At 35.8% G+C, this 18129-nt stretch overlaps 2 protein-coding genes and 1 long non-coding RNA gene across 3 annotated transcripts; 2 read left to right on the forward strand and 1 right to left on the reverse strand.

Moving 5' to 3' along the window:
* Positions 1-565: 565 nt before the first annotated feature.
* LOC149789556 (uncharacterized) lies at positions 566-13614 on the forward strand. The gene is made up of 2 exons (XR_016423953.1): positions 566-657; positions 12909-13614. It is a non-coding gene; the product is annotated as an uncharacterized LOC149789556 (long non-coding RNA).
* LOC149789557 (uncharacterized) lies at positions 8171-11054 on the reverse strand. The gene is made up of 2 exons (XM_089973322.1): positions 9961-11054; positions 8171-9201 (listed from the first exon to the last, which is right to left on the reverse strand). Exons 1-2 carry the CDS (start codon positions 10877-10879, stop codon positions 8711-8713), a joined length of 1410 nt encoding a protein of 469 aa, XP_089829448.1. The 5' UTR covers positions 10880-11054; the 3' UTR covers positions 8171-8710.
* Positions 13615-15910: 2296 nt separating the features above from the next.
* LOC149789558 (uncharacterized) lies at positions 15911-17583 on the forward strand. The gene is made up of 2 exons (XM_089972730.1): positions 15911-16018; positions 16843-17583. Exons 1-2 carry the CDS (start codon positions 15911-15913, stop codon positions 17581-17583), a joined length of 849 nt encoding a protein of 282 aa, XP_089828856.1.
* The last annotated feature ends 546 nt before the right edge of the window (positions 17584-18129 follow it).

Consider the following 18129-nt stretch of genomic DNA (forward strand, 5'->3'; position numbering starts at 1 on the left):
GTATGTCAGACTACTCTTAATAGCGGTGCATGCTAACTGAATATTGATTGTAGGATTTAAGTCCAGTTGAGAAACGACTAGCTGGTGTTTGTAAATGTTTGTTGCGGCCATCAACGTTTTAAATGCGCCAGATACTGTTGAAACAGAATGCATATTAAATGTTTGTTTTGATCTGTGTACATAGCCTGCCGATTGCGCATGATCTGACGGCTTTACTTAAAATCGTAAAACCTTCGTCTGGTTCTCCATTACAATGTTGCCTGCAAAATTCTGTCTAACCTGTATCTTCATCTTTATCGGTCCTATAATTACGTCTATCTGCTTATACTGTCTTCCAATATTTACAAGTAGCAACAGTACATACAGTATTTACGTTTTTGAGGCAGGTAACACAAGAACACTAAATTGTATTCTTAAAGTCCATTAGGAACTTTAGTCCAGATATTTTTAGCATATTGTGTCACCCATTTATTTTATCGGTAGTACAAATCACATAGGACTATGGACCGGATTAAGCCGCTTTGTCCTACTACTGCGCATGTCTCCTGCTCCTGGCAAACTTTCAAGGCCACGTGAGCAGCCATTTCCAATGTGTAGTTGAAATCCTGAACTTGGACAAGATTTTACATTGATAGCGGTAATTGTACCATTACTTCGGTAAGTACACCATTACTATCTGCCAGTTAACTCATACATGTTATCTAAATAACCTCTGATACTATATAATCCTTGTATTTTGAACAGAATTGTTTGCATATAATACAGTTACCAGGCCATAATAAATCAGAGATTGTGAGACTGAACCAACAAGGCAATGGATGTCATGTTGTGTATATTAGTTAATATAGAGATGACTGTCTTTTATTGACTGTTTGTTTGGCGTGCGACAAATTAGCGCTTTTTATGTGAACAAAATGAATTTTGGAATAGGCCTGCTTGTTTTATACGGGACACGTAGACAGAGTTGAAGTGACTTCATTACAGAAATAACAAACGTTTCACCTTTTTGATGTTTTTTTCACCCTAGGAAATGGCTTTGGTGGATTTTTAAGACACATGATGTTCTTAACAATCATTGAGCTTCAGCCTCATGTCTAATCTGATTAAAACATCCAGGTGTCTGGCCTACATAACTGAGATGAGTGATAGATCGGTAGAAGTTTTTGGTCTTGTGACCTTTGGAAGTTTCGGTCTGCACATATTTAATAACCTATATCATAACCATTGCGTTTTGTTCAAAGACGCATTAATTTTGCAAGTGATAAGTTTTCGACGCTTTACACTTTAAAAAATGTCAATTCTAAGATTTGATCGGTGAATCACAAAGTAAAAGGAACATGACCCCATCTCTGTGTTCATCATATCTACATATTATAAGCAGATCTGGATTTTAAATAGTCTGCTTGAAGTCAGCATATAACACAGTCTCTTTACAATACTTATAAAGCAGATTACACCCATTACAATTGAACATTTGTCACCTGTATAGATCTGTGTACCTGTTGTAATTTCTGGCTTATTGCCATTTTCAGCGCATGATAATTGTCGGCAGTATATTTGTTGTGGTAAGAGTCAGGGAAAATCATGGGAAGAACCACAACCAACGGGAAGCTAATGGTAAACTTCCCAAATACCATTATAGACCGCGTCCGAGACTAAAACCTATTCAGACAGAGGAGATATGTCAGTGACCAGTAAGGCCGAAAGCTTTAGACCACTCGGCCACTCCTAGCCCATCGTGTGTACCTAATATATATTTTTCTGACTTACTTTCTTCGTAAGGTAAATTTTACATTTTGCTATGAGGTACTACGAAAAACTACGATGATTGCTTATTCTCTAATTAACACAGCATTTGTAAGTGATATTCTTTATATCAAATAAACTGTTGTTGAATTTTAAAATATATTAATTATGAAAGAGTTTGAGGTGAGTATTCCTTATTTGGTTGATATCACATTTGGTTGTGACAGCTTAAAGGTAGTCCCAAATCGGCCGTATCATATTCATCTTAATTATTTAGTATGACGATTTATGCAGATATCAGCTACATGAAATAAATGGTTAGCAAAATATGGACATATCCAAATATTGCCCCCCCCCCCCCCCCAGGAGGCAGAAATAATGCATTACACCGAAATCTCAACAATCCTGGGCGATGGTGAACTGAGCATGTCCCGTTTACCTCCTCTCACAGTTTATCATGTTTCACTGGACAGTTATCTGGTGAAGATTTTTTTTCGGAGGAAGGAAATGTTGTAGTAAAATGAGAATAATTCAACATTAAATATACCAATAACCAATGATTATTGCGGAATGCATTAGTTTCAGATTTTGTTAAGGTATTCAGGCTAATTTCCTGCACAAATGTTGTACAGAGTTTACATTGAAGCAACATTATGTCCAACCCCTCTTTAATAATGTTACGGTCTTAGAGTCAAGAGCTTTTTGAATATTGTCATCTGTCAAGGCTTAAAGGAACAAGATGGGCCCATTGCATAATTTAATTTCATTATAGCAAATTGGGTTGCTTCTCATTATCTGTCAACAATTGTGCTAATGAATGTAAATAACATATTTGGCCATTTAATATTATTTTGACATTAGCTGGGCCCTGGAATTAGATTGTCACTACTCAGCGTATCCGTTTTCACACATTTATACCACCTGGATATGAAGCAGCATGGCCTTGACTGACAATTCCTTCAGTTCTTCAGTAATTGCTGGACCTATACTCATCAAATATATACACCATAATTATAACGGAAGGCATACCGTTATTTATTACATCTTCGCTAGGAAATGAAATGGATTCTTTATACTATTCATTGTGAAGTATGATCTCAATTCAGTTTTCTAACTGAGGCTGAAAACTATACATTTTACTGCATTCCACCTGAAGATGGATGATCTGGCATTTCATGCGTCTGCGTGGCGAGAGAGAGAGAGAGAGAGAGAGAGAGAGAGAGTTATGTTTAAATACGAAATTAGAAAACAAAAAAGAGGTAAAAACAAAGAAAACAATACGAATTGCAATGTCTTATAATGAGAAGTGCAATGTAGGGATATTGTGCATATTCGATAATTATCCTTTATATCCGTGCATTCTGGTGATTATCTATTGAGCACATTATCAAAAATCCACTTACTTATTGTGACAATTGGATGCTGATGCATACAGTGCATGTAATATATGTCAGTATATATAAAGTATGAACCGTTGGCATAAATAGTTTAAAAAACAGATAAGGTCCACCCCCACCCCCCACACACTGTTTTTCTCTGTCTCTGTCTCTTTCTCATAAGGGCTAACGATAACAAAATTCACGCGCCATCTTTTATCTGCTGGTTTTGCGTTTCATTCGTCTGAGGTTAAAGCTCCCGCTCTAGTCGGTGTCAACATATAAAAATATGTACTGTAGAGTCTAGGAGTTTTTCCTGCGACAAAGATCATTTTGGACGCATTGCTGGGGGCTTTACGGCTCGTCAGCACACTAAGTACTAAAAGGCGCCGATTGAAGTCAAGTTATTCAAGCGTAACAATAATTTAAAAAATTGGAATACCTTTTTGGAAGATGATGCCTTCCATATAAATATAATATGAAGCATTAATTTGTAAAGGTTGAAATCGAAACCTCCTTAAAACATCTTTAAGCATGGAAGCTGGAGGGGGTAGTATGGTGTAAGAAGGGTCAGGTGAAAGGCAACTTGGTTTTCTATTTTATGATATACAGAATTATAGAAAAGGTTCATACACAGGCAGAGTGGATTATCAGTGCATTTGATATCTATTTCAGTAGCTGTGATGTTTAACTAAGCGAAGTGGGGCTCTGGTGAAAAGCGATCACCGTTACGGATCACTGTCATCTCATCTCAGTGAGATGGAATCTCGCATTCGGCCATATGGGTATGCGAGTAAGCTTGCCAGTCGCTTCTCGTGGGTCGGTGGTTCTTTCCGGGGTTTTCCCGGGTTCTTCCTCTCCCACTTATACTGGCCGCCATGTATAGCTGATCCTTTGCTGACAAATGACGTTAAGCCCTACAACAATAACAGCAACAATAAATAAGGGAAGTTACTAATATTTATTCTTTCATGCTTTGTTCCAATACAAGACTGTCACTTTAGCCTGCGGTAAGAACCCATTTCAGCTTTTTCAGCTTAAGTTTGTCGTTATAATTATGACGTCATCATGTTTGCAAGCCTAGGAGGGGGATGGAGGTTAATGTGCATGGAACACCGTACTCAGAATTAAAAAGAAAGTAGCTGTGAGTAGTGCTTATGTAAGAGTTGTAGTTTCTCAAAAAGTTGACAAAATGTTTTACCTTTGGCAATATGTTGCATTATGTTCATTCATGTCTAGGTGATAATTTTATTTTTCAAGAATCTTTTAAAATTTGATACACATCAACGGAAACCTACATCTTGTGCCTGGTTAACTCTTACCTATGTCTTGTTCCAGATTATGTCTCATGTATGGAGTACTTGTTTCTCCTCTTTGTCAAATTAACAGTCTAACATTGCTCTTAATGACACTGTGCGGCCTCCTCATAGCCTTGAACAATATTAATTAACTCCCAAGGTTTCTGTTACATATAGAAACCTAAATTTAGGTTCACACGTTTCCCTAAATTAAGTTAAGGACATTGATTTGCACGCATGTTGATATGTATATTTATGAACTAATTGACACTACATGGCTAGTATATTAGAGGAAATAAAAACAGTACACATTATGTATTTCATTCATTCATATCCTTTACACCTTACATGACATTTTAGGAAATACATTATCTCAGTTTCAATGCTTGTTTATGAAACTGATTAGAAAATGTAGTGTGAAATATTATGTTTAATCTAAATCTTGAAGGAAATACAAATACAAATATTGTATACTTTGTCACAGCAAAGCTTAAAACGTATAAACATTGTTATACATTGTGTGCTGTGTTGGGCCTAAGCGTATTGTAAATGTATTTGACTTAAGCGAGACCAATTGTTTTACAATTTTATTTATAGGACCAATATAAAGTAATATATGGTTTAATGTATTTATTCTATTTAAATGCTGAACACCAATTAGCAACCGATTTGTATATTAAGCGTCAAGTCTGATTCAAACAAATTAACTTTTAATCATGAACGGTATATAATAGTAGGCGACGAACGCAATCAAGTATGAATGGTCTGGAGTGCAACACACACAACCCTACACAATATACAAGTGTAACTAATTTGATCACTGACCATAACCAGTTCATAGTGTATACTTAATATGAGCAAGACATATATCATCTGATGTGTGTTTGTGTGTGTCTTTGGATTTTTAACGTAGCTTTATCAATTATTCAGTAGCAACAGGGGACTACGCTAGAGGGCACTGGCGATCAAAATTAACGTTTTCTGAAGATGTCACGCTTTCTCCGCTTCAATATGTAAAAAGCCGACATTATTACATCCGAATGTATTCATGCTTGAAAGGTCAAATATCTATATACACTGGGCCATTTCTACAACTTATTCAGCGGAAAGAAACAGAAAAACGAACTTTTCAAAACGCTGAAAAACTAAATAAACGAACATATACGCTCACCCACGCCTACTTTTTAAATACTTTGGAGTTCTTTATACGAGAATAATGGTAACATGTGTGCGAATATTTGCGGAAACCCCACGAATTACGTCTTTTTCAATGGTCACCCATACCAGCAAGAACGGTAACTCTTACCGGCACATGGGTACGTACAAAATGTAAACAATGGCAACAATACAACATAATTTGGGTTAAAAAAACACACGAAAAGTTCATTGCATGAAAAGGCAGACGTTTATAGCAAGGAATCGGATTATACAGACGTACTCTCATTCATTATACCAAACTTACTACAAAATATTTGTACAACTTTTGTTGTGTAATATATTTTCGAGGTTAGAGACTCGACGGGAGTATCACTCACCGACTCAGTGATACAAGACGTATTGATAATATGTATGTGATTGTGATCACTGAGATATTATCAATGTCAGGTCATCTGTTCTATGTACGATTTTTATCTAGAGACACTGATATTAACATTAAAATGTTTATGTTTAGTAGGGACGGAGAAGAGGTAAAAGTTCAACTAATTTTCAGAATTTTGAAGAATGAAAACAAATTCATTGAAAATTATGATGCCATTTTTTGTGAATATCAATATGAATATTGTCATCATAAGACAAGGAATAGAGAACCGATCTGTTGTATTTCTCCATTTAAACAAATACGTAATCATAAATATTTCTTGAGAACCAATTAAGTGCCAGTTTCTTCTCTGTCTCTGATAACACAATTGTCTTTACTTTACGAACTATGTAATATTGCTCAAAACAATGGTCAGAATTATTATGAAATTATCGCAAAGTTAGGACATCCAAAATTTAATGTTGGATCATCCTAAGTTGATACTATAGAAATCCTGACTTACTGTATTGAAAACTTAGTGAAAATCATTTTGTCATTGATTTTATTTTATAGATATGAAAACTGACCAAATATATCTTATGATAACTAAATTCTAAAATAGCTGTTATTTATTAAATCGTGATTTCAGATAAATGTATATATGTACAAGAACACTGTAATGAATGTACACTATTGGTTTTAAGAGTAACATATAATTTCAGCTTGGTATGACTCATGATGATGCTAATTCATGCAAAACTGTTAGGGAGTGTATGATAAAAAGGCACAGAAAGTCTCCAGAAGTATCTGGAACATAAAAAAATGAATTTATTCTTGACGCTGAATGTTCACAACACATTTAAATATAACCATATGTAAAAAATATGCAACTTTCAGCTTGAAATAACATGAGGTCAAGAATTTTCAAAAATTGCCAAAGACCAATATTAAAAATGGTGGACGGTACATGTGTTTGTATGCTTCCTGTGAATTTATTTGAAAAGATATCATTAAGATGGGTTCATTTTTTAAATTTGCACACTCCAATTAAGCAGAAAACATTCCATTTTAAAAGCAACATATAATTTCAACTTGTGTATGACTCAAAAATATAGTATTTCATGCAAAAATGTTTGGGGGCTTGATAAAAAGGCATAGTGGGGCTTCTGAATTACCTGGAACATATAAAAGGTCAATTTATTCTTAAAGCTGAATGTTCAAAAAACATTTGTATATAAAATATATGTAAGAAATATGCAAATTTCAGCTTGAAATAACATGTGGTCAAGAATTTTCAAAAATTGCCAAAGACCAATATTAAAAATGGTGGACGGTACATGTGTTTGAATGCTTCCTATGAATTTATTTGAAAAGATATCATAAAGATGGGTTCATTTTGAAATCTGCACACTCCAATTAAGCAGAAAACGTTCCATTTTAAATGCAACATATAATTTCAACTTGTGTATGACTCAAAAATATAGTATTTCATACAAAAATGTTTGGGGGGTTGATGAAAAGGCATCGGGGGCTTCTGAATCACCTGGAACATATAAAAGGTCAATTTTTTATTAAAGCTGAATGTTCACAAAACATCTGTATATAAAATATATGTAAAAAATATGCAAATTTCAGCTTGAAATAACATGAGGTCAAGAATTTTCAAAAATTGCCAAAGACCAATATTAAAAATGGTGGACGGTACATGTGTTTGAATGCTTCCTGTGAATTTATTTGGAAAGATATATTAAAGATGTGTTCATTTTTGAAATCTGCACATTCAAATTATGCAGAAAACATTCCATTTTTATATATTCTGTAATGATGAAAAAATCATCCCCTGTTGCTATATTCAGTCATAGCGCTTAGATGTCTGCAGTGTAGAATTATGGTGATGTCTAGCACTGAGGTATCGTACCGCATATATGTAGCATCATGTCCCACTCAGTCACATTGTCCTGACACAAGGCCGACCAATCCTAAACTAACATCTTAATGCTGAGTGCATAGCGAGGCAGCTGTAAGTAACATTTATACGTCTTTTGTATGACTTGGCCGGGGTTAGGTGACCGGAAAGGTCCAAGTATATGATGCATTATTAGAATCATCCCACATGATAATAGTTAGCATGAAATATTGATCATGTACATATAACTGTAAAATGCAAACAATGGACTGTCCAGATTAAGACATTCTAAGATAATATTAAAAACATAGTTTTGATTTAAAAAAAAAATACAAACTGCGCTTTAAAAAAACAAACGTGGACAATGCACTAAATTGTTTCTGTCTTACAATGTATCTCTCAACAAGGAAAAGGGAGACATGGGACTGGCAACCTTCGTCTATAAGTCTGTTACGAATCAAGTTTAATATATTACAAAAAGCAACCCATTACAATTTTCAGTGATCCTTAGTCACATAAACTAAAGGTGGGATTGTAAGATAAGCTTGTTCACAGTAGGGCAAGCTAGCATACTGTTCACGGTCCTTTAATGTTGCTACTGTGGCCGTTGGTAGTCGGCTTTATTCGAAATTCAGTACATACTATCGTTCACCACAGAAACATAGGATTCACATTACACTGCCTTTGAATATTTCTGCATTTCCGTAATTTAGTTTTTCTCTTTAGATATAATTCACTTTTTAAGTCAGCGGGTCATTCTTTCAGGCTGAGCTTGATACCTGCGTATGAAAATATCCCACTACATAGTTATTACTTTAGAGCAAGGAAGTGTCAACAATATTTGCAAGGAACTTTAATCTGACATTTACTGTCTTTGTTCTCGCTCGTATATATAATGTTCAGGAAACCGCATTAAAGCGTTCTCATCCAAATTTAAAGCTTCAAGAACGTCTTCAATAGGAGTGACAACAGCTTCATATGTGTTAGCCAGGAAGCCAATTGCTATGCCAATGCAGCGAAGTCTCCAGCTCTGATCAGTATAAAATACACCAGAACCCGAGTCGCCGGCAATGAGGAATACACTGTCCGGTCTGGACCGGATTAAATATTGCCCTTTCATGACGTAGCTCCTGGTTCCCTCATTGATCGGAAGAAAGATATGTCCGTGTTCATGTGACAATTCCGCTTCTCTGATTCTAATTGCAACACGACCGTTATAAAATAAGTGTGATGACGTCACACCTGACACAGCACCAACTTTGATAATCTTTCCTCCATGGTTTGACAAGAATTCTACATTTTCTTTCGTCATTATTTCTCCGTTATCAAAGGTTAGAGGTTGACGTCGGTTTGGATCTGAAAATAAAATCGAGTAAAATGTTTCTTTTATTATGAAAGTCAAAATGTTCAGGCTCGGAAAGCAGACTTCATCATAAAGATTTGTGCCATGATGAATTTGAAGTAGAACTTTATATCAGCGAAAAACAAATATCACAACTGATATCTCAAACTAATCATCAAGATTTGTATTACTTTCGCAGCTTGACCTCGTATGCTGTACACACATTTATGTACTAAATCAATGAGACATAGGTGACTGGACATCGCTCCATTTTTAAAGAAGCGTTTACAATGTTATTGCATGTATCATATCTTTTTGAAGCAACTATGCAAAACAAATTGAGTGTTTAGAGTGGATGGTTGGCACAGAACACAAAATATAATATTCTTAGTAAAGAGTTCAAAAGCTTCAGAAATAATAACTTATATTATCTTTTATAGTTTTTATTCTTCTTTAACATGTCTCGCTCAATCATCTTGGATCTCTCATTAATACAATATGGAAGGTATGCTTTTTATTAAAACAAACCGTTGTATAATAAAAACTTTAAAAAATGTAACTACAGTTTTGTTGGCAACAGTCCACAATACTGATGTCTGTAAAGATGATTTGTAGAGATTTGCCCTCTTTGCTTTTCACCAGAACTTGTATGTGCTTAAGCAATTAATAATGAGTGCCTTGAAATAAAACAAATATGTATTAACAAATATATCTTAACCATGGTTCAACTTCATGTAATTATTCACTCTATTATATGCTCCACCCCCACTTACCCGCTGAATGAAGATTACGGGCAAAACGTCCTTTATGGGGAACTTTCTCAGGCTTTAGTCGGATAAGAGCAGCATCAACATTCACAGGATGATCTGGATCAATATCAAATGCAATTCTGTCGACGTAGCCGCAGATTGACTCGTCAGCAGTAATTGGATTAACGGCAGCAAATTCACCATTAGCAGGATGAACAACGGGCTTTTCCAATGCGGTTTGAATATTGCAAGGAACTCCAAAAGCATGCGCACAGGTCAAAAATCCAACATTATTTCCCCCCATCTGTACAAATGGACCCACAGTGGCACTGATTTCCTTGTCATGTGGACCCATGCTATAACCCATTCGGAAAAGCTGGTGGTCACTTTGCCCTTCTGCACCTTCTTGAAGCATGGCAGGTACATAGAAACCCTCTCTCACATCAATAGAAAACGATATTCCCCCTGCGGATAGAGACGTTGGAAACGAGCATTCTCCAAAAGGGATGAATCCTTTCATTCGGCAGTAAAGAACAATACAGGTTTCTTTTTTGACCTCAAGAAGAACACTCCTGACGTGACACGGTTTAATCATTTCTAGATTACTATATGTATTCATTAGCCAATCTGTGTTTTTAGACATAACTTCGTTTGCATGTATCGCTTCGATCGGGGATAACACCGTTTCCAAAAAGGTTTCGCTACTTTGAACATATTGCTCTTCGTCGCTGACCATATTGTATTCCTGATATATAACAGGAAGACCTAAAAAACATTTATCTTTGAATTTCTGATCGACATCATCCCAGTAGTTGCAGACAAGGACTAGGTATGAGTTGGTGCTATATTCTTTTGCAATGCTCGCTGCCCATACTGACACATGATAAGGCTGATGTGACTTGGTCAACTCTTTGCAAATCCACGATATGAAATGTTTTGCCATGGTTTGTTTTCCTTCACCGTCACAGAAAGCAAGAGAATAGCTAAGGCAGTCGAGTAGCTCATCCTCATGTTCCCACTTTCGATTTTCCAAATATTGCTGTACATGAACTACGTCTTCCTGACGTATTGCGTGTTTAATATTGAACGTTTTTGATGACGGCTCATCAGGACGAGATGCTGAAAAATGATCATTGCAAACTTTAGCACATAGTTTTGATAGATTTACATTGTAACATGACGACCACAAAATTTTTCACTTAAAGCTCACATATCTGATACAGAAATAAATGAATGCATTTGTTCATTTGATGCTTAATTATTCTTCTGTGAAAAACGTATGTGTGATTTGGATTTTAACGTTACATATCCAGTCTTTTTTAAAGGAATGTGCATGCTCTAAAATAAAATGACGAATGATATGCTCCAAGATCCAGGATCATATTTTCTCAATTTACATTCTTCTTTAGTCAGACACAGATTGTGTAATTTTCAGAAAGTACACCCTATTCCTTTGGGTCAGCACACACCAAATTTGTAGAAATAACAGCTGAAAATTAAAGGCTATACTGCAGAAAACATTACTCGTGTAACGTGTCATAAATATTTCCTTTGCATTTTATATTTTTTGATTCAAAGTACTGAAGAATTAAAAATAAGATCATTTTCAATGTCAAAAGACCAAACTGTTGATGTTTAATTAAACTTGCCCTTCCGTTGTTCTTTAGCAACCATCTTCTTGGTATTTAATACTAAATGTATGGAATAAGAAGATTTATTAATGTATATAATATTTCTTTGAAACAAAAGTTGTATTAGTTAAGTTGTATCCCACTTACATATAAAACAGATTGATAATGCCATAAAACAAATTACGATTTTATTGATTAAAAAGCCGTTCCACCAGCATGTTACATAGATGTAAACTTAAAAGGACGCTTGATATTTGGAATATGCTTATCCCAATTAATTCAATTCAGGAAAACCAAACTTTGTCATAAACCACCATTTCTTGTATAAAGATATGTAAACCGATGAGTTGTGCTCTATTAAGTTCAGATCACTTCTTACGTACGTATAAGCTTCTCCCTTTATGCCACACCTACAATATGCTATTCATTATATAATTTATCTTATATTGTCTCGTTAAAATATATATTTAATAATATTGCATTGCATAGCTTTTTTACTCATTATTCACAACGTTCAAGCCATTTTATTTTCCAAAATCATATAATTTAGGAGGAAAAGCTCTTGTATCCAGTAAATTTGCAATGTTTTACAGTGAATAAGCAAATATGGAATTTCTATTTTATTGCTTTATTTGAAAAATGTATTTCTTTTTTTAGCGATAATGCTTGCGATAATGCTTGCTGTCACGGAATTGTATAAATCCTTTCATTTATTAAATACATGTACTCGGGTTTCGTTTTTTGCATACAACGATACCCGAGGATGGTTTATGTATATTATACAATATTTCGAAATAGTGAGTTCGGTTCATCCTATGCCGCACGTGCAAAGTGCTTTTAATGGGAAGAGCCAAATGCTTACAGCGCACAGACAATTTATGACGACTTCGTCTCTGTATAAATGCCACACCGTAAAATAAAATCTTCACATTACGGAACGTATTGTCAGTGAGCGGTCTACTTTAAGGACTTGCACATCTTCAGCTATAGAGGTATGTGAGTTATTAATTTTGTGTGTATAAGTTATTGTTTGTACACATTTATTTTTGTATGTTTGCAATGTAGCTTCGATTTACGTAGTGTAATGCAAATATTTTATATTCTGTTCTGTGAATTAGCAAGGGATTTATATTATTAGCAATATAAAGCTACATTTTTAAGAAACGTTTAGTACCGTAGGATTCTTGTCGGACACGGTTAGGTTTACTTCTGAACCTGTTTGTTGTTTTGTAATTATTGTGCCGATAATGTAATCTGTTTAACTTACCGTATATAACTTCATTAGGTTTTATCGTATATGCCCGTGTGATGCATATTACACAATGTTGGATGTATTTTCAGCTGACCAGAGTGATCACAGAATGATCAGAGTGATCGAAGTGGTTGGAGTGGCCGGAATGACCCAAGTGACCAGAGCGATCGAATTCGACATGGTAGCAGCTACAGAGCTAACGATAGAAGTCGACCATAGCAGCTGTGAAGCGGAACCATAGCAGCCGTAGAGTTGAATAAACATTGTTGCTGGTCAAGTAGCAGATGATCGGAGATGCTGACCGAGATTGGTGGGCGCTGACTGCTTGATTGACCAACCTGGAATAGTGACGGCTTGATTGGCCAATGTGACTGGTAGTCGAGTGTGCTGGTAACGGAGTGTGTAACTCCATACATGTAATCTTTTAGCCGTTGGCTAATTTTTAGAGTTTGTAAAACCCGGTGTATTTTTGGGACTATAAAGATAATTTGTGTAGCTGTTCCGATTGTGTACATAATTTCACTATTTGAGTAAATACATTTCACTATATGAGTAAAATACTACATAAGTTTTACTATTTGCGTGGAACATATTAATTTGTTCGTTGTGAAATCACTGTGAATCATTCACCCCTTGTCCTTGTACTGTGTAAGGTCATTTATTTGTATTTTCATTATTAAGTCCATGCGTTTTATGTTAATTGATCCAATATTTGGATCATATACACGCACATATTAATCATAATTATTTGCTCATTCAAGTCCTTCGTTATTAAACATTGTATTTGTATCATCATCGAAAGTGTTCTTTGTAAATCCGAAATTCCACCCGGTTATCTTGTTACACTTGCACCATCTGTATTTTCCTATATACCATATAAAGGTACAAAAAAATATAAATCAAAATTACACATATCTAGTAATACCAGTATCAAACACGGCATATATTTGCTAAAAATGTTCAAAAGAAGCTGTGCAGAAACCTAACAGATGTGAGTATTTGTTACAGTATTATGTATAGAAGAGTAAAATGATGGCTATTAGCTTTGGTCCAGACAGTGTCAGGCTTCTTTGGGCGAGGCTACTCGTCCGTACTCGCGTAATTGTTTAAGGAAAATACAGCTGATAACTTTGAATTGACGAATCGGAAAACTTGTATGGTTCAGAAGCAATAAATAACCTTCATGGACCCTAGTTTGAGAATTCACGTGATTAAATTGCTTGTATTTTTTTACTACTGGATTCCTCTACATAACACGAATAAGTTAATCATATTTTCTCGACTTGGAAAAATATACAACAAATTTCAGTTGCTAGATAATTAATGCGAAAACACTTTTGATAGCTGTACATACATACATACATACATACATTTGAGGATAAATATCTAGTAGACGTATTGTTTTACCAGACGTGTTATTGAGTTTACCTAAACTCCCTGCTTGTTCCGACAAGTCATTGTCAGGGTTGAAGGTTTTCTCTTCTCCTTTAATGAGAAAATGGGAAAATTATTTAATCTAAAAAGGATTGCATGAAATGCTATCATGTTTCAAAGTAGCTAATTGAGATGAATGATCACTGTCTATTAACGTAAATGGAATCAAGCACTTGATATTGAAAATAATACAAAATAAAGATTGGAAAGAGATTCCAGAAAATACAGAACGTATCGTGAGCAGGTGCTTTCAGAAGTCTCAGGAATAATGATACCCTAAATATCTGTGTCATTTTATTTATTCATTTATGAATTTCGTTCTCATCAGTTACTCTGTAAATACTATTTTATGAAGTGGCATTTTGTCTAGTGAAAGTCTCATAAAGTCACGAAAATTGAAATCGTCAAATTGTTGTTCCAGGTGAAAGCAAGCATATTTGAAAGATCAGTTTAATAGTTTATTTGGTGTTGTGTTGCTGTAGTTTTCTACGACTTGTTTTTATTTCTTTATTGTCAATTTAACTTAGTATGCGACGACTGCCATATGTAGTTCTATTATTTATCTCATCTTTGGGAGGAAATATGTAGATATGTACCAAGCCTGTGTATTCAAATTGTCCATTATTTCACTAGGGTGATGTCTGCTGGAATGAATCGACTCAAGGAAATGCTGCTATATCCCCCACCGACCAGAATGCATCAAGTTATTTACCATTAGTAAAAACCTGTCATTTAACCAATGTGACTCTTCTTTTTGGGACGAATTAACATTTTCCACATCGGCAGCAAATTAATATCATATTTCTGCATTTATTTATTACCGAAAAAGTAATTTACCAATTATGATGCTGCACTTACAGCAATTTTTACTTGATATAATATTGTTCGAGAAACTTCATTATACTTTCGGTGCATCGTAGATTAAATAATCGATAAAATAGATGCTTTATATCGAGGACTGTGCTGTTAGATTTAGTACAGCAGCATCTTTCTTATGCAGACCAGTTTTGTTACAACATTGATGGCGGCATGCCTTACTCTAAGTATAACCTTGAAAATGCAGCGTTAACACATGCTACTGGATTATTAACAAGTAGTGGATAAAAATTATCTTTAATGTTTTGTTGCTTCGCAGTACAATTTTGCACTATGTTGTCACCCTTTGAAGAAAATAAATTGCATGACGTGGATATTATTTCATAAATATTCTGTCAAAAGGATTTCAGTGTATTCACAATATTAATAGTAATATATCAAGAATTTCAAGATGCAGTGCAGAAAAAGTTAGAAAGTCTATCTGTATACAGTAGGGGAAGCGGGGGCTAGTTGATACTGTGGCAAGTTGATACAAGCTGTATTACTTACTTAGTTATTTTCAGGAAAGCTCTATCTTGTATCTATTTTTAGATGCAGCGAGATATCTACGCTGCATTTCCGGCAAGCCGTAAACCTCGTTGGTCTTCGAGTTATCGGATGTTTTTAATTTGCGAGTTGCGTTGAAAACTTTTTGAAGATTTCTTGCTAGCATTTTGCGAAAGCACGGTAAGCACGACAAATATAATTTTAATACTATTTTATGCATAGATGTTTCCGCTTTTAAACAGATAAGTGTCATTCAGTTCCTTCTCTTCCATGTAAAGTAACAATGAAATTTAGCATGGCCTACCTATCGGAGCTAATTGATACACATATACCGATGCTAGCTGATAATGTATCAACTAGCCCCATAGACTTAAATGTGTACATTATTGCAGGGCCTACATGTGTACATTAAAGCATTTATTAATTTATAGAAATAGGTCTATGTTTGATGTGCTTCAACGTGTTTGATGAATTTGATGTGATTTAATTCTCATATTCAGATTCAGATTCATACTCGAAAGCCACCGTGTTCATATTCGTATGCATAATCATTCATCTTCATATACATTTATTTGTGTTAATTTATTTTATCTTGAGTGTTCCATAAATGTATGCTTAATGTGAACATGAATATGAATATGCATGGTACTTGACAGTTATTTACACTTTACTGTTTTAGATGGTACGAACGTATAAGCGGAAAACCACTCGAGGAGCTGGGCTAGATGTTTTGGAACGTGCTTCCGATGGAGTTTTGAACCAGAACCGACCTCTGAGGCCAGTCGCTGATGCATATGGAATAGATAAGATGACGCTTTATCGATTCTGCAAGAAGAAATAAAACTGGCAGCTTCTGGAGAGGGTGAAATAAAGTGCGGCTATGCTCGGCCAAGACAACTGTTTTCCGACGCTGAGGAAAAAGAGTTTGTAACATATCTGCTTGATGCATCTAAGATGTTTTTTGGCTTGTCACAAAAAGAAACAAAAAAGCTGGCTTATGAATTAGCAGTACACCTCAGCAAAGAGGTTCCAAACAACTGGAAAGCTAATCTGTCAGCAGGTGATGATAGGTTTTCAGGGTTTATGAACGGCCACAGCAGTGTTCTGTCAGTGCGTAAACCGGAAGCCACCTCAATCGGTCGTATTACCAGTTTTAACCGTACAAATGTAAATTTGTTTTATGACAATCTGGAGAACTTATAAAGGCGTTTCCATTTTCAACCACAGGCCATATGGATTGCTGATGAGACAGGCCTCACAACAACACAAAATCCTGGCAAAATTTTAGCACCAAAAGGTGTTCAACAGGTGGGAGCTGTAACAAGTGCTGAAAGGGGGACTCTTGTAACTCTGTGTTGTGCAATAAATGCATTGGGCCATGCCATTCCTCCGATGTTCATATTCCCAAGGGTGAGGTACCAAGAGAGACTTGTTGGTCCACCAGGGTGCATTGGAAGCTGTCACAAATCTGGTTGGATGACAAAAGAAAACTTTCTTCTCTTTCTTCAGCATTTCGTTAAACATACCAAACCATCTATTACCCAGCCAGTTCTTCTATTATTAGACAATCATGAATCTCACATCTCCGTTGAGAACATCCAGTTTTCAAAGGACAATGGAGTGCACTTATTATCTTTCCCACCTCATTGTTCTCACCGGCTTCAGCCTCTTGACTGCACATTTTTTTCCCCACTGAAACGCTATTATAATGCACAGTGTGACACCTGGTGCAATGCCCATTCAGGACGGCCCATGCAAGCACTGGACATTCCAGCTCTATGTGCTCCTGCATTCAAGTCAGCCATGACACTAACAAATATTCAGGCAGGATTTGAAGTTACAGGAATTTATCCCTTTATTCGAAACAGAATTTCAGACGACGCTTTTTTGCCATCGTCAGTTACGGATAGACCGGATCCTAGCAAAATATCAGAAGGATTGATGTTGCCGTTTGAAAAATCATTATAACCTGCGTCGGCACCAATTTCTACCGCTCGACGGTCAGCTGCTGAATCTTCCACCGATGAAAGCCAAGAAGTGGTAGGCCTAGGTCAACCTGCACAATCTGAAGAAGAACCACATTCGTCAACGTCAGAAATGGTCTGTTCGGTTGAGGGAATATCAATACCATCAACGCTGCATGTATCAAATGACCACATGGAATCATTTGCTGAACCAGCTGCAGCAACCTCTACTGCGACTACTAGTAGGCTTAATGATCCAGAACCATCAGCGTCTACGAGTCCGGATTCTTTGCATATGATTCGTCCACTGCCTAAAGCCGGGCCACGGAGTGAGAAACGGACAAATAGGAAAAGAGGTAGAACACGAATTCTTACTGACACTCCAGAAAAACAACTGATCGAACAGGACACTGCAGCGAGAAGTTTGACCAAAAAGTCCAAGCAAAGCACAGGTCTGAGAAATAACGACAGTCAAGCAAAGAAAGATGGTGGCAAACAGAAACGAGATAACAACCAGGACAAAAAGACAGCAAACAGGCGTAAAAAACAG

This window comes from Sinohyriopsis cumingii, chromosome 10 (assembly GCF_028554795.1).
Source record: "Sinohyriopsis cumingii isolate HCF-2022 chromosome 10, ASM2855479v2, whole genome shotgun sequence".
In the NCBI taxonomy this organism is placed as follows: domain Eukaryota; kingdom Metazoa; phylum Mollusca; class Bivalvia; order Unionida; family Unionidae; genus Sinohyriopsis; species Sinohyriopsis cumingii.